Consider the following 23,575-nt stretch of genomic DNA (forward strand, 5'->3'; position numbering starts at 1 on the left):
CAGAACACAAATGAAGATGTTTTAAGGAAATAATATAACCAAACAACATCAGAGCCCACTGACTTCCATTGTATGACAAATATATCTCAAAAATATCTTATTTTCCATCTGAAAATAAATCATACAGTTTTGATGTTTTCCCCCATAGTTCTTACACCTGTTTAAAGGTAAATGTGCTCCACTGCACAAGAATAACAACAACCAGGGACAAACAATAAAACATATTCATAGTCTTCTTTGCCATCTGTTTACATAGTATATATAGCAGACGGCTTGAGAACCTGTGGCCATAAAAAGAAGTAAAGGTCTTTAAAAAGAAGTGTACTAATCTCTGTGGAGCACAACTACAAATAGATACCATTGAACACTGTCTGGTGTGCCAGGAGAGGTTAGCCAGGTTAGCCATCTCTCATCTTTAGGCACAGCATCAATAAATGGATTAGGATTCAAATTATGGCAACACTGTTGAGTTACTTAAAACAGTATCTATGCATTATGTAAAGGAACCCGTCAAGCATACTGGCAACTGTATGGATACATATTAAAGTATGTTGCCTAGATCACCCCACCTGAGAGCGGTCACTGTGATTTTGCCATATTTTGTTGATCCGGAAACAACATTCCTGTCCGAAAACTTAGTCCTTATCCCTACCCCTAAACCTACCAAACCCTACCCATAAGTTATCCCTAAAATGTTGATCCAGGAACATGTTGCACTTGGTGGAATCACGTTCACCACCTAGGAGCAAAGTTTCTTGAGGTCACGGTAGCATCTGAGCCAAGAGATCTCAGTGCTGTAGTGTGGCCAGTGGCCAACCAATCCTAATTCTGCTAATTCAGCAGATTTTGGCCACAGATTATGCAGATATGCATGGGAAGTAGTCCAAAGAACAGTTCAGAAAAGACTTCTGGGGTCTTTTCGAACTAGACAAATGTTCAGCGATCATATTTTACAATAAATGCATTCTTCAAAATCAAACTGTCTGGCTAAGTATCTTAAAACACAGACCTAGGGCCAGATTTACTAAACAGGGCAAATTAGCGTGAGAGCGCAATTCCAAAATAGTGCCGATGGAAGTGGAAATGTCTGCGCATGATCTACTGATGAACTTAAAGAACACAAATTAAAGAACACAGACGCACATGCATTTCCATAATGACCAACGCAATCGACCAGTTAGCGTCTGGTTTAAGACGTGCTTTTTTGGGCAGTAAATAATGTCGCAAAACCCAGTAAATTGACAAATAGTTTTTTTAACGGCCAAAGAGAGTTTGCGTTGGCGTAAATCTGGCCCCTCGACTGTTAACAGTGATTCCTACAAACAAAACTGTGGTAACGGTTATGAATCTCGGGCTAACAGAGCTACCAATAAAGCTGGTGTGTTTTGTGTGATGCTTGTTAAGTGGCCACGATAACAGGAGACAATAACAGCAAATAATTCAATGGTATTTTATTTACTTATCCATTTCTGATGGTGTAGCTAGTAAATTGTACTATATATATACTCTTTAAATAAATAAATCTTTTCATCGAACTTGTTAATTGATTACTATTAAAATGTATGGACACTTCAAATCTTTAGACAATTTTATAATAGAGTTGAATGATGAGGGAGAGTCTGTACAGCATCTTAATGAATAAATATGGAACAGAATAGATAATGTATAAAACATTTATTGTGTTCAATGACATCATAGATATACTAGGGTAAATAAATATTATATAATCTTGATTTTGTTTGCATACGCTCCTCTTAAAAGCTGATGAATGTGAAATGAATGAGATCACACCACACAAATCTACCACAAAGAGCCAAGTACATTACATAATGGATTCTCATAATGAATAAAGCTGCTTCCGTAGTCAAGTCCATCTCATCAAATTGGCACAAAGCCACTAGAAGCTTATTGTCATCAAGATAACATGCTAAATCAACAATCACAATCCCTCCGCCACAATTTTTCTGGCCTTGTTTTCTGGTTATTGGACATTTAGTGCATCTTGCATTAGCTAAAGCTTGTTCATTTTGAAAACACATCTGTAGAATTATACTGGAGTGGAGTTACAAATAAATGTATCTTGCATTGTTTCTCTTATAGTTGATATTTTAACATTACAGACATCAACATACAGGACATCAAGGACTTAGATTTACACTTGATATGAAAAAAAAATCAACCATCCTTAGTCTGCAACATTCCAGCTTCACTTAATAATCTGTTAAGAGATGATATGGACCATAAATATCACGTTTAAAAAAAAAAGAGAATATATACAAGAGTCTATCATGAGTTGTAATCTGTGGAGGAAGACCTTTATTTCATAAATCTGTTTTTCACTTTACAAAATGACCAGGAACCTAATAGCATTACATAATACAGTAGGTGTTTAACTCAATTTCACAAATAAAGCTTCTTTCAGCCACCTATTCCCAGATGTTTTTGATTTATTTATTTAGACAAAGTCTTACTATATTCCACTTAGTTGCATAAAGCTTTTTTTGTTTTTATGGCAAGCATGGGAGGGTTCAACCGAGAAGCCAGATTACAGTGAGGATTTCTACAACCGGATTAACCATAGATTTAAGAACCTTATTTAGTCACAAGAAGTGAAAATAATCAATAAGCCTGTCTGTAGAGATGGTATAAAAGGGCTCTTGCTCAGTGTTAGACAACACAGCCTTGTGGAGAACCCACAGAGAGATCCTACACCACCGAATCCTTACTATTGGTCACTCCAAACAACAACAAAACAAACAGGTAAGATCTAGAGTTTGTATGTAGGTCCTCGGGGTTAACTAACCTGCAGTTCACACTGTTATGAAAAAGACTGTTAGGAATAGCTACTGAGCTGATTAGCTTTGCATCACACTGCTTCACCTGTGCTTTCCTTCTCCGCTGCTCAGTATGGAGTACTATAAGTTTGCCCTGCTGGTGGTTTTCCTGTCCTACATTGAGCGTTGCTGGTCTGTCTCCTGCGTTGTGGACAGTTTTATAGTCAAGGACGACTTTGACCCCAAGAGGGTATGTAGTATGCTATTTTATGATCTCGGTGGAGATAAACATTTGCTCATTAATAATGTTGACCGGATGACCTGACCTGCTGTACTGTACCTTGTAGTATGCAGGCAAATGGTACGCTCAGCAGAAGAAAGACCCAGAGGGACTCTTCCTCCAGGACAACATCTCTGCAGAATACACCATTGATGACGATGGCACCATGACTGCCTCTTCAAAGGGCCGCGTAACTCTTTTCGGGTTAGTGGAAAATCTGAAAGTATGAGTGTAATGAAGCATTCAATTTCGATGACTGATTCATAAACCAAGTTTAATATATGGCAGCAATTAGCTACGTCACATGCTAATGCTAACCCTGCTGCTTACGGATTCTGGTTTGATTCAAAAATCAAGTTTAAATATATGACAGAAATCATGTCACGTGCTAATGCTAATCCTGCTGCTTAAAGATTCTGGGTTGATTCAGATATTACGTTTAAATATATGACAGCAATGGCATCACAAAATGCTAATTCTGCTTGCGTATTTTGGTTTGATTTAGAAATCAAGTTCAAAAATGTTAGTGGTGATGTCACGTGTTAATGCTAATCCTGCTGACTCTTTACAGATTCTGGGTTGTGTGTGCTGACATGGCTGCCCAATACACTGTACCTGACCCTACCACTCCTGGCAAGATGTTCATGAGCTATCAGGGCTTGGCTAGCTATCTGTCTAGTGGAGGTCAGAAGACATGTATATTATCACATGTTTACCCACTACTGTCACATGTAATACTTGACAAATGTTTTATTGTTTATTCTTAATAAAGGTGACAACTACTGGGTCATTGACACCGACTACGACCACTATGCTATCACCTATGCTTGCCGCACTCTGAAGGATGATGGCACATGCGATGACGGCTATGCCCTGATCTTCTCTCGCAACCCCCGTGGCCTACCTCCTGCAATCCAGCGCATCGTCCGCCAGAAACAGGACGAGATCTGCATGACTGGCCAGTTCCAGCCCGTGCTGCAGTCCGGTAAGTTCACGGACAGAAGTCAGGCTCTCAATTTAGCTGCAAGACAACAAAAGTAGTCGTATTAATTCAAGTTAAATATGCAGATAAAGATAGAGTTCGGATTTCTCTGTCTGATTTCTCTCATCTCTCGTTTTACAGGGGCTTGCTAAGCTGTTAGAGGAAACAAAGATGGATTCCTTTAGCATGCTGGCAAAAGAAGAGTCATCCACTGTCATTCCATTACAGTGCTGTAGAGATGCATATGTGTATCAGGGAGACATCAAATCAATTAACTTCTTATCTCAAGGGAGTCAAGTATTGTGTTTTAAGTGTCTGTGACAATAAATATTTTGTAAACAAAACTTATTTTAGTCATTTTTTATAGAATTTACAGGGGTGGGTGATTGTGTTTTGCTTTGCATATCACTGACATCGAAGTGAGTCTGGTCAAGGATATTTTTACAGATTACTCAAAATTTTTAAATGGATACAGTTTGAATGCCCCATTCAAATTGAAAGATACATTCAATTCCAGCACATTTGCACTGATAACCAATGCCAAGAAAAACAATCAACATATTTAAAAAAACAACAACAAAGGACAAGAAATATTTCTGTAACATAATAGAGATTATGGGAAAACGTACACATACACATTTAGAACATTGTGATTAAAGCAAATATAAATGAACATACTTCCCTGTTTTAAAAAGGGAAAACGTCTGCAGAAGTTCATGGGATCTAATTGGGTAAAACTGGACAAGTGTTGTGTAGACAAAAGAAGATCAAGTTTTCCTTTACACTGTAAAAAAATATTTTCATGATTTGCTATCACAACTTTTTATCTTGTGTCAAATCAACAATTAATGTGGTTCAGAAAACATCATATATTGAGTTTCTATTTATTAAACCAATCTCACTCATTGTATTAACTCAAAATTTAATTTAAATGAACTCAAACTTTTAAGGCTTTTTTAATTTGTTAAAAGTGTACTAGGCTTTAGTGCCGTCTTCCTGTAACTGACATTATACAACTGTTTGTTCCAAACGAATTAAATGCATATCAAAGTTTAATTCAAAAATTGAGAATGGACAAATGTTAAGAAATTACAATTACATATCATATACGGTACTTACAATATCATTATTGCATATACCCTTCTATTTTCTATTATACTATTATAATTATATTTGCAGCAAAAAAAATGTTTGCAAAGATATTTGCATTCCTAACAGTAGCCTATTTACAACATTTTATGTAGATGCGTTTTTCATAGTGATATGAATTCAAGGTCTATCAGAAGATCTATCTTTCAATGTTAATTTCAGGAACCGGTGTGTGTTTTGCTGAGCAGTAACAGTTAATATACAGGTATAGTCAATGCAACTTCACCTGTATGAACTTTATTACATGTTGGGTCATCCGAGGTCTTGTCAATTTATCTACAATAGGTTAATACCCTCTGAAAACTGTTCTTATTATGACTGTCTGCCGCTAAGTATTCTCATGCCAGCTGGTGTCTTGGGGACAGGACAGATTGTCTGTACTGAGCCAAGTCTCTGCTAGAGAAAGTCAGGGTTAATGACATAAGTGGCTTTTAAAGCCTGATGATGTAAGTAAACTAGATGTAGAGAAGTCCAGACTCAATGGAAGTCTGAATTAGTTCTCTGAATGTAATTCAATAAAATGTAAATATTTACATATCAACACAGCTCCCTCTTTTGGTTATAACGTGCATCATCATGCAGCAGCTACATTGAAACATATTTTAAAAATAAACATTAAAATAAAATAAAAAAACCTAAAAAATTACATTTTGATAATGCCAGCCAAAAATAACCAATTTGATAGCAAACGCTTACATTTTCTAAAGACTGTCTCTGGAAACTATCTATACAACTGTTGTCACGAAAGTGCAGACATGTACACATTTTAAAAACATTGTGATAAAAGCAATGAGTAACCATGTATACTAATGTCCCACCATTCATGAACATTAACAAAGTGGCAGAACGTCAGCAAATTTCAATGACCATATACTGACCTATTTTTAAAAGATGATTAACTTGGGCTCATGCTTTGCTTTGTTAATGCTGTGGGATTTTTTTATTTTTTTTGAAAGGCCATAATGAGTCTTGCTACGCAAACACTGAATCTTTGCCATTAGTATAAGCAGGGTTTAAAATAATTTTTAAAAATCACCCACCGCCACTGGCCAATCTGGCTACTAAATGTTTAAGTTACCATAATTCAGGACTTATACTACAGCCAACAAAAAAGAAGAACAAATTAACCAGATTTACTTCATCACAGCTTCTATTTATAAAATTTGGATTTCATAATTTCTTATTCAAACAAAATCCTGTCATCCTGAATCTCCTCCCTTCCTCTTTCATCCTCATCACCAAAAATGCGGGTGTTAATTTCAAACCCTGAGTATGAGTAAAATAAAGCCTGTGGTAACATAACTTGATGGTACTTTTAACGTTTTGTTCTACAAGACAAGTAAATAATATTTCCCCCATGATGGAACAACAACTGTTGAACTACATTAGCATAATTTAAATTATAACGTTACAGAATTAAAAGGTACCTAATAATAATAATACTAGGCCTATGTGTCATTTGCTGCATTGACATGTTTCCTCAAACATACCTTCTGACAAAGAGATGCACGCCCCAAACCCACACCATTGGCTGAGCTGTTGGCAGATGCTCAAACAAACAGAGCAATGTTTTGACAGCAACACAGAGCCATAGACACAAACAGTGCTGCACTTTTACAGGGAAACAACCTGGCTTATTAATATTAAAATCGCATAAGACAAATAAGAGAAAGCATTAACAATCCAAAAAAAGAATACAAAAATAACATGTTATCTATGTGTCAATTCAAAGTCAAATTCCAGTGCAATTGTATAACAAAGAAAAAATGACTGTCATGTCTCATGTGGCTCTTGTGCACTACTCAGATGCTTTCAGCTATGTAGAAATTCAGTAATACTAAGAAGTGACTGTGGGTGGCACTGTTTCTATGGTGATCAGCCCACAGTCCCTCCTTCTTTTTTCTCTTCCTCTCTCTCCATCTGTCTATGATTGGTTGCTGGGGGTTAAGCAAGTGAAGTAACATCTTTACCCACAATCCTTTGCCCCATTCAGTCAAGCTACTGTGCACCGGGAAATTCAGCAGTGAAGGCATGGCAAATGTATTCTCCATTCTACTCATCCGCTCATATAATAAGGGTGAGTATTATATACATTAAATAATATTCATCCTAATTCTTTGTATGGTGGTGGGCTTCCTCTTATTCACATACTTTATATACAGTATTAGTGTGATATCACAAGAATATTTCACAAGAAATATTCTTTATCTACATTTCTTAAGAAATGTAGATAAAGCAACATCCCTCTTGCCTTTTGGCACATTCATGTCATGAAACATTTTAAGGTTTTTAGACACTTTAGAAATGACAATATACCACTAAACTGGTTTCCACACATTCTTTAAACTCAAACTGCCCAACTACTATTAAGACACATCTTACATAAGACTTCAGTGTGCCAAGAACCATATTTGAAAGTTTGTCTCTGTCATTCACTCATAACATATTTACTATTTAAGTAAAGTAAATATGAAGACTCATTTAAAATAAAGTGGACAGATATCTGTCTCTATACAACCTGCAAGACTTGATAAAGACGGTATGACTGAAATTAAGAAGAGTGGATAGAACAACATTATTCTTAACTACAGAATATGTATTCGACCAGATGACAGAGACTTACCGTTTGCAGAATAAACTGGTTTCCTGGACAGGTCCTTTGTTATTTATTGACACAACAATCTAATAAAACAAATACAAATAATAAAACACACACAAAAATGAAAATAAATGTGCACATCCACATATATAAACTATGATTTAACTTAATACATATTTGATCATATAAAAATAATTATTAAACCATTGTCAGGTTTCAATGTTAAAATCTCATGTGATCTATGTGAGGTCCCATGGGACCTATATTTAAAAGGCAGAACATTTATGATAAAAGACAGAGATAAAATGCACCCTGCAGAAATGTGTGTGTAAATCATATTTCACACGATTTCTCACAGTATAATGCCATGGATCCTGGAAGTAGCATGAACAACAGCATGCTTATAGTAACATTTTTAGACACTACATGCCATTGCACATCTCTGCATTGCCTGGAAACAAAGAGCCACTTCTAAACTACAGTAGTTCTCTAAACCATGTTTAAAACGCATTTAAGTTGTTCAGATAAAACTTTGATTCTGTTATTTTCTTTTCAAATTTTAAATTATATGAATATTGAAATGAGCTAAAACGTGGCTCGCGTTACACTACTCAGTCCAATCTATAAATCATTTAACTAGTTCAAATGAAACGTTGATTCCATTAATTTCATTATTTTTCATGGAACAATCTGATGTGTGAAATGTTTTTGCTCTGTCTGATAAGAACCAGTAAAAGATTGACTCTGTGTCTTGTTGCCAAGATGCTTTGCTATAAATCAATACATAACATTACAAACTAGCATATGTTTAACCCAGGACTGACACAACACTTCCGCCTTCTGTTCCTACAGCCTATGAAAACCACTGACGTTGGAATGAGGGACTGCCTCAAGGTTTTTGCAAACTGAAGCATGGACTTGCACCACTGCTTTTCATTTAGCCGGTGGGAGGTGGGGTAAAGAGGTTAGTGCATAAATTGACATTCAATTTATAGCTTGATTTCTATTCTTTAAGAGACCACTTATACAGGTGAGTGTTGTATTTAATAGTTGCTCACTTACATTGTAATTCCTCTCTTAAAATCAGACACCTTGACCACATCAAGGACAACTGCAGAGGAAAACAAAATAGTTGTTAATGCCAGTTCAAATATAATAAACTTTATGAGACGTCATCATGGAAAATGGTCTTATCTAAGTGGCGATTTTACGACCCTCCAATAAAAAGGCAATTATGACATAAATAGCAGTTCACTGTGATTCCAGACGCCTTTCATTGTCAAGAAGGACAGGCACATCCAAACCTAGATGCCTGCCACATTGACAAGAAGAGGATTTAATGGGACAAGGAATCAATAAGTGAGATTTTTCTTAGAACTAATTAGTAATTGGACGTTTTTACTCAAGAATTTCTTTGAATAGCCCCATCCCTTTGCTTGAATCAATGTGCCACATACATCTGACCTTGTCATTTGTGGACTGGGGGTTGTCACTTTTATCAATGATTATTAAAGGCGATGGATTTTATCATCATTGTCACCGTAAAAGAGTTGTATAAGCATAATACATAGTGCATACAAAATCCAAATTATAGTTCTGGCTGAGATGTAAATGAGATGTAAGATCAAGCTTTTGTTTCTTAGTTTCGCTCTAGTCTGTATAAATCAAGCAGCTGTAGAGGCTGTGGATAGAGAAGCACGTGAGAACCATTTATAATGATTGGTGAATGCTGTCTGTAAAACCGCTGATAATTGTGTTAACTTGTGTGACTAATTATTGACTTGAAAAGAAAAGAAAATGGAGGACACTGTATTCCATTCAGACTTGTTCGAAGTACAGCGATTAATCAGTTACCCCTATTTAACAGACATCCAGTTTGATCTTTAAGGGAGATCACTTACTGATCAAAGGTCTTTGTCCCTTTTTCAGGAGCTGTGTTAAAAGCCTCATCAGTGCATGGGTCCCTCATCACTGGAAGCCATGGAGGACCTAAACTCTGTGACTGTGGGCCCACTAAAGCGCCGAGTACGACAGAGGAGAAGGATTCGTGAGATTATCAAGACCAAGTTGCAGCGAAACCTCTCCTGCTCGGGACCTAAAGTGAAGAGGACTCTAACAGGCTTCTTCCCCGTGGTTAAATGGCTTCCAAAGTACAAGATAAAGGAATATATATGTGGAGATCTGATGTCTGGGCTCATAGTTGGCATAATACTGATCCCTCAAGCCATTGCGTACTGCCTGCTGGCCGGCTTGGACCCCATCTATGGCTTGTACACATCGTTTTTTGCAAACATCATATACTTTTTCATGGGGACGTCAAGACATGTTTCTGTGGGCATCTTCAGCCTCATGAGTCTGATGGTTGGACAAGTTGTGGACCGAGAGGTTTATCTTGCAGGCTTTGATTTGAATGAAGACAGTACAAGAAACGCATTTGGGTTAAATGGCACTGGGGAAACCAACACCAGTGTTGTCAACTTGAAGATCACGGCACTGAATATGGAATGTGGAAAAGAATGCTACGCCATTAGCATTGCCACAGCTTTAACATTACTCGCTGGAGTCTACCAGGTTCGTACATATTCTGGCCAGGTCTAAGAAATTTGCTAAATGTACTTTGACTTTAAAAATGTGTTGTAACCATCAAACAAAAAGTAGTACAATTTTTTAATTTAAATGCATGCGAGTGGACATATCATTATTTTAAATAAATAAATAACTAAAGGAAAAAGGTGTCAAAAAGTGGGAGCACTGTCATAAAAAGGTTAAATCTGACATTTTAAGTGACGTATTAAAACTATTTTGTTAAAATGTATTTTTGTAAAAATATATAATATGAATAATCTTGATAATGACATCTTCTAGATGAATAATATTAATTATATTTATATTCTTACTTTATGCCCCCCACAATATATCCACATACAGAAGTTTAAAAAGTTCATTATAAAAGAGGTGTATTTAAGTCATTGTACATATGACCTGTATTTTTTATTTACTTCTAAATGAATATCTATGTCATGTTGTTGCCCTGAAGGTGTATTGTATTTTCTCCTCAGGTGTTGATGGCTGTTCTCAGGCTGGGGTTTGTCTCCGTTTATCTCTCTGCTCCTATGCTCGATGGCTTTGCCACGGGGGCATCTTGCACTATCCTCACCGTTCAGGCAAAGTACCTGCTTGGCCTTAAGATCCCTCGACACCAAGGCTACGGCACAGTCGTGGTCACCTGGATCAACATCTTCAAGAACATCCACAAAACCAACTTCTGTGACTTAATAACAAGTGCCATTTGCATCATAGTGCTGGTTACAGGAAAAGAGATCCAGGATCGCTACAAAGAGCGTTTGAAGATACCATTGCCAACAGAGCTGGTGGTAGTGGCAGTTGCCACGATAGTTTCCCATTTTGCTGATTTAAACGGGCAGTTTAGCTCCAGTATCTCAGGTGCCATTCCAACTGGTTTCATTCCTCCAAAGGTACCAAGCATTGAACTGATGCCCCGGGTAGCATTTGATGCCATTCCATTAGCTGTCATCAGTTTCGCGTTTACCGTTTCTCTATCCGAGATGTTTGCTAAAAAGAACGGCTACACGGTTAGGCCCAACCAAGAAATGATAGCAATTGGGTTCTGCAATATAATTCCTTCATTTTTCCATTCTTTCACTACAAGTGCCGCCCTTGCGAAAACTATGGTGAAGGACTCAACAGGTTGCCAGACTCAGGTCTCCAGCATAGTGAGTGCCTTAGTGGTTCTTCTAGTCCTCCTCTTCTTTGCACCATTTTTCTACGCCCTGCAGAAATGTGTCCTCGCCTGCATCATCATCGTCAGTCTGCGGGGCGCCCTGCACAAATTTTCTGACGTCCCTAAACAATGGCGTGAGAGCAAGATTGAGGCGATTGTCTGGTTGGTGACCATGAGCTCAACGGCTCTAATAAGCGTGGAGCTTGGATTGCTGATCGGAGTGGTCTTCTCTATGATCTGTGTGGTGGTCCAGACTCAGAATCCTAAGGTTTCGTTACTGGGGCAAATTGAACGTACCAGTGACTATGAGGACATGGAAGAGTATGATAATCTCTCGCCTATTCCAAAAGTGAAGATCTTTCGTTTTCAGGCGCCTCTTTTCTACGCCAACAAAGACTTCTTTTTAAAGTCTTTATATAAAGCAACTGATCTTGAGCCATTCCTTGAAATAACCCGCAGGAGAAAACTGGAGAAAAAAGCTAGAGAAAAAGCTGTGAAGAAGACTGATAGCGTAGATCAAACAAATGGAGATGTAAGTGTAAGCTTAATTTCAAAAGACTTAGATTTTCATACTATCATCTTGGATTGCTCCTGCGTCTCCATAATAGACACAACAGGAGTGAGCACCTTCAAAGCGGTTTTAAAAGACTATAAAGAAGTTGGCATCAATGTAATTCTAGCTTGCTGCAACACAACCATAATAGATTCTTTAAGGAGAGGCTCTTTCTTTGGGGCTGGTGACAAAGACATGGAAAGACTGTCATTTCATACCATCCAGAGTGCTGTTTGTTTTGCAACTGGTATGACACAACCGGTTAATGACTCGCCTGTGTAATGTGTCCACAAATGGGCCTCAAGAGCTGAAAAAAAGAAGAAGTTTATATTAAAACATTTGAAACATGAAATTCAACTCCTGGAAAATGATCTCATGTTGAACAAGTTTATGAAAGCATTGATGGCACAAAAATTCCACTCCTGTTTGAATATGAATATTGTGCTACTGTACAAACTCAGGGGTTATGATTATACACTGTAAGACAAAATTGAATTTATGTGTCATGTTAAGTTTTTTTTTTTTTTACTTAAAAAATTTACTGTTTTTGTGATATACTGTATTTCTAATGACAAACTAATCCCTCGAAAATAAGTGTAATATTTAATACCATTTTAAATTTTAAATATAGACTGTATATACTTTGCAGTTGTTGCGAAACTTGCCATTAACTGCCAGAAACAAACAAACTTCTGACATCAATAAATAATCACAGGACCATGAGAAGTAGGCAATACAGATTTGTGATTTTAAGTGATTTTAAGTTATACTACTGTATTTTATATGTGAACATGTTTCTATGGTATTCTTGGGAAATAAAAGTGAATGATTTTTTTTATCTGGAGAAGTGATTATATTTTAAACCTGTGTCAATAACTATTATTTGGACTTCACCATTTGGATACACTTGCTGCCTCAAGGTTCATACTTATTTTTAGCTTCATATGCACATGAAAATTGTAAAGCAGGGGTTAGCTATATATTTTTCAGACAAATTATACCTTGAGCGAAGAGACGGTGCAGGAATCCCCTGATAAATATAAAACCACATATCATTAGTTCACATTGCAAAAAACGTTTTAATTTTAGTACTTTATAATATATGTTATTGTGCTTCTTGGTTTCAGTTAACATTGTACTATTGTTTACAAAATGTATTTTGAGATAAAACAATAATAGTTGGACCCCCTGCAGACCTAGTTTAAGACCCCAATTGCCAATGTTTTGGACGAGAAACAGACACAAAAGTGACATTACTGCTTACTGAATTTGAAGATTCTCCACAGACAGATTTTGTGGTTTGTGGTAAGCCATCTGGCTGCACGGATCATCATTTGTTCAGTTCTTTTACAACAAATGTGTAGTTTCTTATCTATTATGTTTAGTGGAGCAAAGGTCCACAGGTTATCTGAAGGTTGTTCCAATATTTTTTATCAAACTAAGTTAACATCATAAAGGTTGTGACGAAAACAACAAACAAACAAAAAATGAGTGGACCAAAGGTCTACAGGTTATCTGAAGGTTATTCCAATATTTTATCACACTAACATTCAAAAGGTTGTGAGTGACGAAAAATAAACAAACCTTCGTATCATAAATCACTACGGAATGCGTTTGATTATTATGATAAGGAAACTATTCCGCTCCAGGACGCAAAGTGGCGCACTACTACAGAAGCTATATGAGTGTCTTGTCTTTTCACGCTGAATCCAGTGAAGAAGACAAGAAGAGTCACGTCAGTTGCGATTCAAATTTTACCGCTCACTGGCTGCGGGGAGAGACGACTGTCATTTATTTTTATACGTCATATTATATTTAGTTTTTAGAGTTGTGCGTTAATACGGTACAACGATGTCTTGTCGAAGAAGGTAAGTGTGTAAACGGAGACTGTTAAACATCGCGAGATTAAATTATATTATGGCCGTGTCTCATTATCTGGTATTTAACGTTAACCTAACGTTACTGTGGCTGGCAGTGGCAACATAAAACACATGTTAGTTACATGATACATTACCTACCTAACTTGCATTTTGGGAATCCAGCGAGTTTTATTGAAGCTTTAAATAGGAAATGTTGGTGTTCATATAACAGTGTTAAATGTAACGTTATAGTTTGGCCAAAAAAAAGATGACACTAATAATAGCAGTGATAAACATTCATGTCATTATTTGCTCACTCTCATGTCTCACAAAAGGAGGTCATTCACTTTCATTGTTTTGCAAAAAGATAAAAGTAAATTGATACTGAGGCTGTCAGTCCCAAACCTCAAAATCCTTCTATATTATTGTATCTAATTGATTTGCTTTTGTTTTCATGAGCAGTGAGGCTCTGGCATTCTCTCTTGTGACTGAGATCAATCATGCGATGGCCAGGCTTGTAGACATATGGGACAGCATCGGCATCATGGAAGAACAGAGAGTGGAGCGAATGCAAACTGTGAAAAAGCATATAGATGTAAGTTATGCCTTTGCATACTACGTCACATCCCTCACATATTTAGGCTTTATACTTACTCTTAATTATACATATTCTCTAGGGGCTTTTACATTCCATGATCATGGAGGAAGAGGCCTTAAGACATCGCATTAGAACAGATATCATTACTTCCCAGAAACAATTGGATACCCTGTGCTTGGAACTGACAGTGGAGCCGTACAAAGTAAGAGCTGTGAAATATTCTGATGGGTGATTTTGGATTCAGCCAAAGACTTTATTTATTCATTTATTGAAAAAGTTTTGAAATGAAAAAGTTACTAAATATTACAAAAGATTAGATTGTAATACCACCTGTGTTTAGTTAAAAGTGAATTTAGTTACTTTATAATGCTGTTTATTATTTTAAAATAACAACGCGCATCAGGTATTTTAAACTATTCAGGCATGTCTCAAATTTTGTATACCATTCATGGAAGGTTCTTGTTTTTCTTTTATGGTTATCCTGCAATCTTTTATAGTTTGAGGAAGATCTTACAGTTCTGCAGTTGGAGAAGAACCTGCGGTGCCGTGTGGATTCTCTTCTAAAGGAGAAGAATGAACGCTTGAGTGAGCTGAGCGATTTAAAGAAGCAGGACGAGGAGTTGTGCGTGACTCTGTGCGCTACCCCATACTACATTCCTTCGGGAAGTGTGCCCTCTCGAAACCAGCTGCAGGAACTCCAGGAGCATGTCGAGAAACTCGGCAAAGAAAAAGTATGTATCCTTTCTCCTTTTGAAAGTGTTCTGAACACTCATGAGTTTCTGTCCTGGATGGATTTGTTATTTTAGCTCTGTGTTTGTAGGAGAGCAGGGTGAAGGTATTCTCTGGGCTCAGGGAGGACATCAGGACTTTAATGGACGAGATGGGACATGAACCAGAGAGCAGTCTGGAACGGGAGTCCATATGCCCCGACACTGACATTTTTCTGCTCACACATGACAATATCAAAGCCTTGAAACTGCTGCTCAGCCAGGTGCTACACTTGATTCATTTTATTTAAAACAGTAGTTTCAGTTTTGAAAATGTACGGTAATTGTTTTATCTGATTTGGATGAGTAGAAGATATGGATACCATATCTTGCATAAGCTAGTGGTGCCATCTAGCGGTTATGTACAGAACACCTTTAGCATCTCAGCCAGGGTCCAAAATGAACATGCCAAATGCAAATAAAACCACTGCAGAGCATATATAAAACTGTTATATTTGCTAGCTGGTCAACAACTATATTATTATAATGAAATATAATATTATTATGAAATACAACTATTATTATTATTTTTTAACAGTGCACTAGTATATTACATATATTAACTTATTTAATTTGAATAATGTATATAATAATTAAATTAAATAATGCTTGTTGTTGCATAGCTGATCATATGCCTGTGTGAGTATTCCAGAAAGCATATTCTGCGACTTACATGGGTACATTTACTCTGAGTAAGTGGATAACCTTAACCTTCAGTTCCAAAACCTGAGGTAACAATGCAAGTACGTAGCCATAGCATTAGCAACTTATTCTCTGAACATAACCAGCTCCGGTTAGTTAACTTCAGAGGTTTTCAGCACATGCGTGCCCTATTGATTTTGGAACCTGTGTAGCAAGGTTTGGGTAATCAACTGAGAGTTCACGGTGTTTGTCATGGTAAGTTAACCTTGATTTCTGGAATACCCCACAGAATTTTTAAAATTTTAATTCATATTTATTCCACACAGCTTGAAATGAAGAAAGAATCCTTGATTTCCGCTCGTGACAAACTCAAGGAGCGAGCTACGAGCCTGTGGAATCGTCTGAGTTGTCCTGAGCCGGAAGGCGAGGTGTTCCGAGAGGCTGCGATGAGCACTCTCTCTGATGATATCAGGCGGGTAAGAGCTTTTCCATCTAAACCTCAGGATGTCATTTCAGAGCACTAGAACCCTGTCGTAGATCTTAACTCTCCTTGTGGTTTACCAATAAATGCTAATGGAGTGCATTTCCTCTTCCAGTGGCGGGGCTGTGTGGAACATCTGGAGAAACTGCAAATGGCTCGACTGGAGGAGGTGGTTGATAAGGTCCGACAGGAGCTTGTGGTTCTATGGGACAAATGCATGTTTGGACCAGAACAGAGAGAGCCGTTCAATGCTCACTTCTGTGATCGTAAGTTACACAAAACTTAAAAGCAGTCAAGTCATTTAAATACATTTAAGGAGGTAGTTCTCCCAAAAATGAAAATTCTGTCATCATTTACTCACCCTCAAGTTGCTCCAAACCTGTATGAATTTCCTACTTCTGCTAAACACAAAAGAAGATATTTTGAGGAATATCGGTAACCAAACAATTGGAGTGTTTTTTTTTGTCAATGGGGCCTTGGGTCTGTTTGGTTGCCCATATTCTTATATGTTTAGCAGAGGAAAGAAATTCATACAAGTTTGGAACAACATGAGGGTGAGTAAATGATGACAGAATTTTCTATTTTGGATGAGCTATCTCTTTAAAGGTACACAGTACACTATTACCCATTTTCCACCAATATGGTTCGCATTCTGGAGCTAGAGCCTGTTCTCGCCCAGGCGAATTGGAGCCTGTTGCGAACCGGCCACGTGTTTCCACATACTTGAGGAATGAACGCTGACGTAATGCTGCTATGTGCTGTTTTTAACCAGTCTTAAAAAAACATTGCGCATCCCAGTGTTTCTGCAGGGAGTGCTGCACTTCTGTTTTGCTGACTACCGTACAGGGAGTGATTATAGAAAACTGGCAGCTTGCATAATCTGCAAGTACTCTCATCTGTCCGTTTTGGAATTAAACTGAAACTGTTGATTCATTGACTCTCTCGCACACTGGGTGTCTCTTGTGTGCATAGTTTTATATATTAAGTAGGGCTGTCAAACGATTAAAATATTTAATCGCGATTAATCGCATTAATGTCATAGTTAACTCGCGATTAATCGCACATTTTTATCTATTCTAAATGTCTCTTTAATTTCTTTTTGACCCATTATTTTTTCTCATTTTAATGCTCTTATCAACATGGAAAAGTGGATCGGCTGGCTTTGTGCAAATGTTTTTTTTTATTATTGAAAACAACATTGGCATATGTGTTCAATTTCACACTAACATTCTCACTTGGAGCAAATAATCTCTCACACAATGTAACACTGTCCATCAATAAAAGGGTGAAAGAAATACTGACGAGGAGGTGACGTTACTGATATTGACGAGTGGGCGTAGAAACGCATCAGCTGTGTGTGTGCTTGACTATCAAGTGGTATCAGACTGGACGTGCTGCGATGATAGCTCAGTTCACAACGACAAAACACACAGATTACTTTGGTCTTGTCAATTGAACCATTTGGCAACTTTTTAAAAGTAAACTTTCCATTCAGAATCTTTATTGGCCTCCATTTCGGCGTCTCGCGCTCATCATTCATCCACTCAAAACGTAACGTTCAGACGAGAAGCACCGCGTCGCGCAGCGGCTCATTTTTAAAATTCTAACACATTATTATCTATGAGTGTACACACACCGACGGCGCCATTCAGCGTTTTTATTGCTGGCCATAGACTGAGAAAGTGCGCGTCCGATGTGCTAGATGCGCTCAGTTGTCCTAGACGCGGCTCGGCTCTGTGCTTCTCGTCCACTCTTTGGCGGCTCGCAAACCCAAACAAGTGTGTGCGGCGCCTGTTGTTTTGTTTCTGGTCTAGCTAGATCCGGTGTGGTGTTGTAGTTTTAATAACGTTACTAGTTGTTGCAAAAGCATGTGAAAAAAACTACAAAGTTTGCTAGGCGTTAATCTCGCGATAAAAAAATTGACGCCGTTAAAATGGGTTTGCGTTAACGCCGTTAATAACGCGTTTAACGGACAGCCCTAATATTTAGATATAAAGAGCAATATAGTGCGATGTTATTGGATTGCTCAATGAGGCCGGCAAGTTTTTAGGGCCTGAGTTAAACCGATCTTTCCGGCCCGGAAGCACCCCTTTTCTGCAGTGGAAATGCGTGGACCGGTTCGAGAACAAACTCGGGCTGGGAACCCTCACTGGAACCGTGTCGGTGGAAAAGGGGTATATGCAACTTTTGGCCCTCTAGCAGTTGAAAAATAAAACAACATTGTTTTGGTTGTGCTTTGACTGCTTGACTTCAAATGAATATGTCCCTTTACAATAGATAATTACAATGAACTCTGTCAGTGAGTATCTGTTGGATAAAATCCCTTACTCACCTGGTGAATAATGATAATAATTCCATCTTCGTGTCGCTTTTACAACATTTCAGATCCCTCGGTTGTCGCCATCTCCGGAAAGCCAAAGCAATGTTGATTCTCATTTAATTACGAGCTCTGTCGCGTTTTTTTGTTGCCAGCAGACTCTCCTCTGTTGTGCTTCTTTCATTCTTTTTTAATGGGTGATTCTGTGGAGGTGGAGAAGATTTATCTTTTTTCTAAGATTTTACCTTTCTCGCTCATTGTGACAACTAACCCATGCCACTCCCACACCATACACACAGCCAAAGTAATGGAGCAATTTTTTTTTCTATTTATGGATATGATTAGATGCGCACAGGCGAGTGACGCATGTACGTGATTTCCCGCCTGATCTAAAATATTAACACTTATAATAGCAAATAGTAAATCAGGGTAACACATTTTTTTGGAGGAAGGATTGATGATTTATTGACTATTAAATTTGTTAATTTTGAACAAAAAAGTAACATTATTTTAGCTTTAATTCCTAGCTTTTCTCAGCAAATTAATTTGAATTCATTACCATTTTATGGAAATAGTTTAAATATTGTAAAGATTACCAACCCTATTTAAAATCATTAAATTCAAAGATCCGATAAAAATTGACTCCTTGCAAATGGAAAAGGGTTTTAACTTCATTCTGGTTGAACAGATCACTACACCGAGGAACTGCTGGCCCTCCATGACACGGAGCTGCTGAGAATGATGGCTTTCTATGAGGATGCACAACCCATACTGGAGGACATAGAGAAATGGAAGAGGAACTGGGCTTTCTTTCAAGAGTTTGAGGTTCTCTCTAGTCCCATGCTTACGGTCAACTCAAGTTACCTTATGTGGTTTCACACGTGTCATTTTGTTCTATACGTTTCACTTACCAGAGAAAGGCTGCGGATCCAAATCGCTTCAGTAACAGAGGAGGGTCTCTGCTCAAAGAGAGTAAGGACAGGGCCAAAGTGCAGAAACTGCTCCCAAAGGTACTTAAAAAACGTTCTGTTTTGCAACCTCAATAATCATGAATGGTAATAGTGATCATTATTAATGATTTTAATTTTGGGCTGACCTATTCCTATTGTAAACAAGTTGTGGCTGTGAACAACAAATAATTGTCAATTTACCTGTGTATTTCTACACATACAGCTGGAAGAAGAGTTGAGAGGCCGTGTGGAGGAATGGGAAAAGAATAAGGGGTCTTTCTTCCTTGTGCAAGGTCAAAGGATCATGGATTTAATCTCCAGCCAGTGGGAAGAGCATCGCTTGCTGAAAGATAAGGAGAAGAATGAACGGGCGAGTTTCACTTTATGGGTGTTTAAAATATCAGATGGTGTTCAATTTAGTCGTATATACTTTACTTAGTGACATATATCTTACCCTGATATATTTACATACTGTCTGTTTTGCTCAGGATTATTTTTATTTTGCTTTATTGCACTAACCTGGATGATTCTTGCTTTCCAGATGACAAAGAAAACCGAAGTCTCTCAGTTTAAAACACCAACAAAGAGAGCCCTCGGAGCAACATATACCACCCCCACCCCTAACAAAATTAAAAAGGTACCGGTACTTGTTTTCTCACTGAGAATGTTGTGTGCAAAAACAAGCATTTTATCAAAACACGCGTTCCTCTTTCAATTGTTTCAGACACCCAATCAGCTGGCACCTCGCACTGCCACCGTTAACAGTATCAGTAGCGCCAGCGGCAGCAGCAGCTGCTCATCCACCACATTCCTGTGTGTGCCAGGAAGGCCTCAACTCTCTGCCAAGGTGAAAACACCTGATCGGGGCAATCAAAACTCAACTCTGTGATCAAAGCTTTTGGCTTGAGATCAGTCCAAAAGGATTGTGGTTGAAAAATCTAAATTCTGTCATCATTTACTCGCCCTCTTGTCGTTCCAAACCCGTAAGACTTTCGCTTCTCTTCGGAACACAAATTAAGATATTTTTGTTGATATCTTGAGAGCTTTCTGTCCCTCCATTAACAGCTATACAACTAACACTTTGATGCTTAAAAAGTTCATAAAGAGATCGTAAAACTTATCCATATGAATTGAGCGGTTTAGTCCAAATTTACTGAAGAGACACGATCGCTTTACAGTGCTATGCATAAGTTTAGACACCCATGCTAAAGTTGACTAAAAAGAGGAATAAAAAATCATCTTTTGGAAATTGAACTTAATGCCTTAATTTAAAAAAATAGGAAAAATTCAACCTTTAAGGACACCAATTTTCTTTGTGAATGAATAATGTATCGTAAATAAATAAATGTTCTTCCTTAAAATACAGGGTGCATAAGTTTGGACACCCCTATGTTAAATTCCCATAGAGGCAGGCAGATTTTTATTTTTAAAGGCCAGTTACTATATGGATCCAGGATACTCTGCATTCTGATAAAGTTCCCTTGGCCTCTGGAATTAAAATATCCCCACATCATCACATAGCCTTCACCATACCTGGAGATTGGCATGGAGTACTTTCCATAAGATCATCTCTCAATGCAAATCAAACCAGCTGTTAGGCTAACTGAAATAAAACCATGCCAATCTCCAGGTATGGTGAAGGCTATGTGATGATGTGGGGCTATTTTAATTCCAAAGGCAAAGGGAACTTTATCAGGATGCAGAGTATCCTGGATCCATATAGTAACTGGCCTTTAAAAATAAAAATCTGCCGGCCTCTATGGGAATTTAACATAGGGGTGTCCAGACTTATGCACCCTGTATTTTAAGGAAGAACATTTATTTATTTACGATACATTATTCATTCACAAAGAAAATTGGTGTCCTTAAAGGTTGGATTTTTCCTATTTTTTTAAATTAAGGCATTTAGTTCAATTTCCAAAAGATGATTTTTTATTCCTCTTTTTAGTCAAGTTTAGCATGGGTGTCTAAACTTATGCATAGCACTGTATATGATGAACAGATTGAATTTAGGCTTTTATTCACATAAACATTGATCAGCGAACAAACAGAAACTCAACCAAACCTGATTGACCCACGAGAACAAACCTCTGGCTGAAGCTCAAACGGGCTGCGTAACACGAGAATGGACATCACTGGTTCTCGCACGTCAAGCGAACATGCTTGAGCTTCCATTTACCACAACTGATCTGTGACTTGATGACTGTTTATATGTGAATAAAAGCCTAAATTCAATCTGTTCATCATATAAAGCGATCGTGTCTCTTCAGAAAACTTAGACTAAACCACTCAATTTATATGGATATAACTTTTTGAAGCATCAAAGTGGTAGTTGTATAGCTGTCAATGGAGGGACAGAAGATCTTCATTTGTGTTCCGAAGATGAACGAAAGTCTTATTTTTAATTTTGGGGTTAAAATTAAAATTCTGTCATCATTTACTCACCCTCAAGTTGTTTCAAACCTGTATTAATCTATTTCTTCTGCTGAACACAAAGAAAGATATTTTGAAGAATGTCAGTAACCAAACAGTAGTCTGTACCCATTGACTTCCATAGTAGGAAAAAAAAATACTATGGAAGTCAATGGGTACAGACTACTGTTTAGTGTTAAAATAGAGGTGTTCCCTCAGCTAACACTAGATGACACTGTTGGATCAACAGAAATCAGTACTTTGTCAAACTGTAGGTCAAGTTCCATCTTCTTTAGTATGTTGTTGGTAGCATCTTTACACTGAAGATCAATGATGCTTCTTAATTTTTGTGTGGTTTTGTCTTTGGTCTAACAGAGGAGCAAGACAACAGAGGCCAGCTCTGGCTCACGCGTGCCGCTGCAGGAGTTCAACAGTGACAAGAAACTGGTTCCAGTGAGCTACTCGGCTTTTACCGTAAGACCAATCACTCGGTTCTAGACCACTTCCCCGGAAGTATATTAACTCCAAATGGAGCATCGGTGATAGGAAGGATGCTCATTTGTGCCCGCTAATTCCCCTGAGAGAGATCATTTACATTTTAAGACCCACACACAATAATGATTTAGTGTTCAGCTCTTAAAAATGTGTTAACAAATGTGTCGTCTTGTTTCCCATTACAGAGCGAGCTCTCCAAGAAAGCCAACAGTGATGCTTTTCTCAATTCCACCGTTAGAGACATGCTTTGAATGGACTGTCAGCATTGTTTTTTATTATTTATTTTTTTATGAGGTTTAGGTCATCAATAATCATGTCAGGGTTTGAAACTGTACAGGATAAAATGATTCTCAGGTGTTTGCCTTATTTACATTTTACCAGTGCAGTGACTTTCCAACCACTTACTTTGTTTTAAAAGGCACAATTATATATATTTTTATATTGCTTTTATTTTAATTGTTTACCTACTTAGTTGGATTGTGTATATATTAGCTCATAAAAGGTCAGTCATTTCCTTGTGTATATACAGCACTTTTAATAAAATGCTTCTTTATACATTCTAAATTGAATTATTATTTTTGTTCCTATTTCTGCTTTGGTGTGAGACTAAACATTTTACTGACCCCAAACTTTTCAATGGTAATCATGTATATTGTGAATGGATGTCAACGCAGTTCCTCAGAGATCTTTGCATTATTATATATCATCAGATTGATTGCCACTGGCAGAGCATAAACATATGTTGTGTGCCTTAAAAATTCACATTTTAAATCATCTTCACATTCGTTTAGCAAATGGATAGTAATTTAGATCTTTGGTTGAGTTTGAATTTTTGAGTGGCTCTCTAGATACCTCGACATGTAATGGCCTGATCAAGCTAATGCTTTCAAGGCCATATGAAGCATTACACAATTAAAACATTCTTCACCATTTAGCTGTCTCCTTGGACCCTCCATCAAGCTGTCTGGAGTACAA

General features: G+C 37.5%; 3 protein-coding genes and 1 long non-coding RNA gene across 6 annotated transcripts; 3 read left to right on the forward strand and 1 right to left on the reverse strand.

Moving 5' to 3' along the window:
- The first annotated feature begins 9 nt into the window (after positions 1 to 9).
- rbp4l (retinol binding protein 4, like) lies at positions 10 to 4,380 on the forward strand. Its single transcript, XM_079585648.1, has 6 exons — positions 10 to 2,760; positions 2,907 to 3,024; positions 3,122 to 3,258; positions 3,626 to 3,738; positions 3,827 to 4,039; positions 4,178 to 4,380. The coding sequence occupies exons 2-6, from the start codon at positions 2,908 to 2,910 to the stop codon at positions 4,186 to 4,188; spliced, it is 591 nt and encodes a 196-aa protein (XP_079441774.1). The 5' UTR covers positions 10 to 2,760; position 2,907; the 3' UTR covers positions 4,189 to 4,380.
- On the reverse strand, positions 3,940 to 13,733 carry LOC306984358. Of its 2 annotated transcripts, XR_013794526.1 has the most exons (5): positions 13,344 to 13,733; positions 12,354 to 12,386; positions 8,847 to 8,895; positions 7,809 to 7,867; positions 3,940 to 4,075 (listed from the first exon to the last, which is right to left on the reverse strand). It is a non-coding gene; the product is annotated as an uncharacterized lncRNA (long non-coding RNA). The 2 variants fall into 2 exon arrangements; XR_013794527.1 differs by lacking the exons at positions 12,354 to 12,386; positions 13,344 to 13,733 and adding an exon at positions 9,686 to 9,799.
- slc26a1 (solute carrier family 26 member 1) lies at positions 7,164 to 12,922 on the forward strand. Of its 2 annotated transcripts, XM_079585645.1 has the most exons (4): positions 7,164 to 7,262; positions 8,637 to 8,748; positions 9,714 to 10,355; positions 10,844 to 12,922. In XM_079585645.1, exons 3-4 carry the CDS (start codon positions 9,741 to 9,743, stop codon positions 12,359 to 12,361), a joined length of 2,133 nt encoding a protein of 710 aa, XP_079441771.1. In that variant the 5' UTR covers positions 7,164 to 7,262; positions 8,637 to 8,748; positions 9,714 to 9,740; the 3' UTR covers positions 12,362 to 12,922. The 2 variants fall into 2 exon arrangements, with proteins under 2 accessions (XP_079441771.1, XP_079441770.1); XM_079585644.1 differs by lacking the exons at positions 7,164 to 7,262; positions 8,637 to 8,748 and having other exon boundaries at positions 9,692 to 10,355.
- On the forward strand, positions 13,732 to 23,532 carry prc2 (protein regulator of cytokinesis 2). Its single transcript, XM_079585646.1, has 14 exons — positions 13,732 to 13,947; positions 14,401 to 14,533; positions 14,616 to 14,738; positions 15,034 to 15,267; positions 15,357 to 15,527; positions 16,272 to 16,421; positions 16,542 to 16,692; positions 19,432 to 19,568; positions 19,658 to 19,753; positions 19,917 to 20,063; positions 20,235 to 20,330; positions 20,418 to 20,540; positions 22,481 to 22,579; positions 22,786 to 23,532. The coding sequence occupies exons 1-14, from the start codon at positions 13,931 to 13,933 to the stop codon at positions 22,849 to 22,851; spliced, it is 1,743 nt and encodes a 580-aa protein (XP_079441772.1). The 5' UTR covers positions 13,732 to 13,930; the 3' UTR covers positions 22,852 to 23,532.
- The last annotated feature ends 43 nt before the right edge of the window (positions 23,533 to 23,575 follow it).

The sequence above is a fragment of the Phoxinus phoxinus genome, assembly GCF_949152265.1.
Source record: "Phoxinus phoxinus genome assembly, chromosome: 17".
Classification (NCBI taxonomy): domain Eukaryota; kingdom Metazoa; phylum Chordata; class Actinopteri; order Cypriniformes; family Leuciscidae; genus Phoxinus; species Phoxinus phoxinus.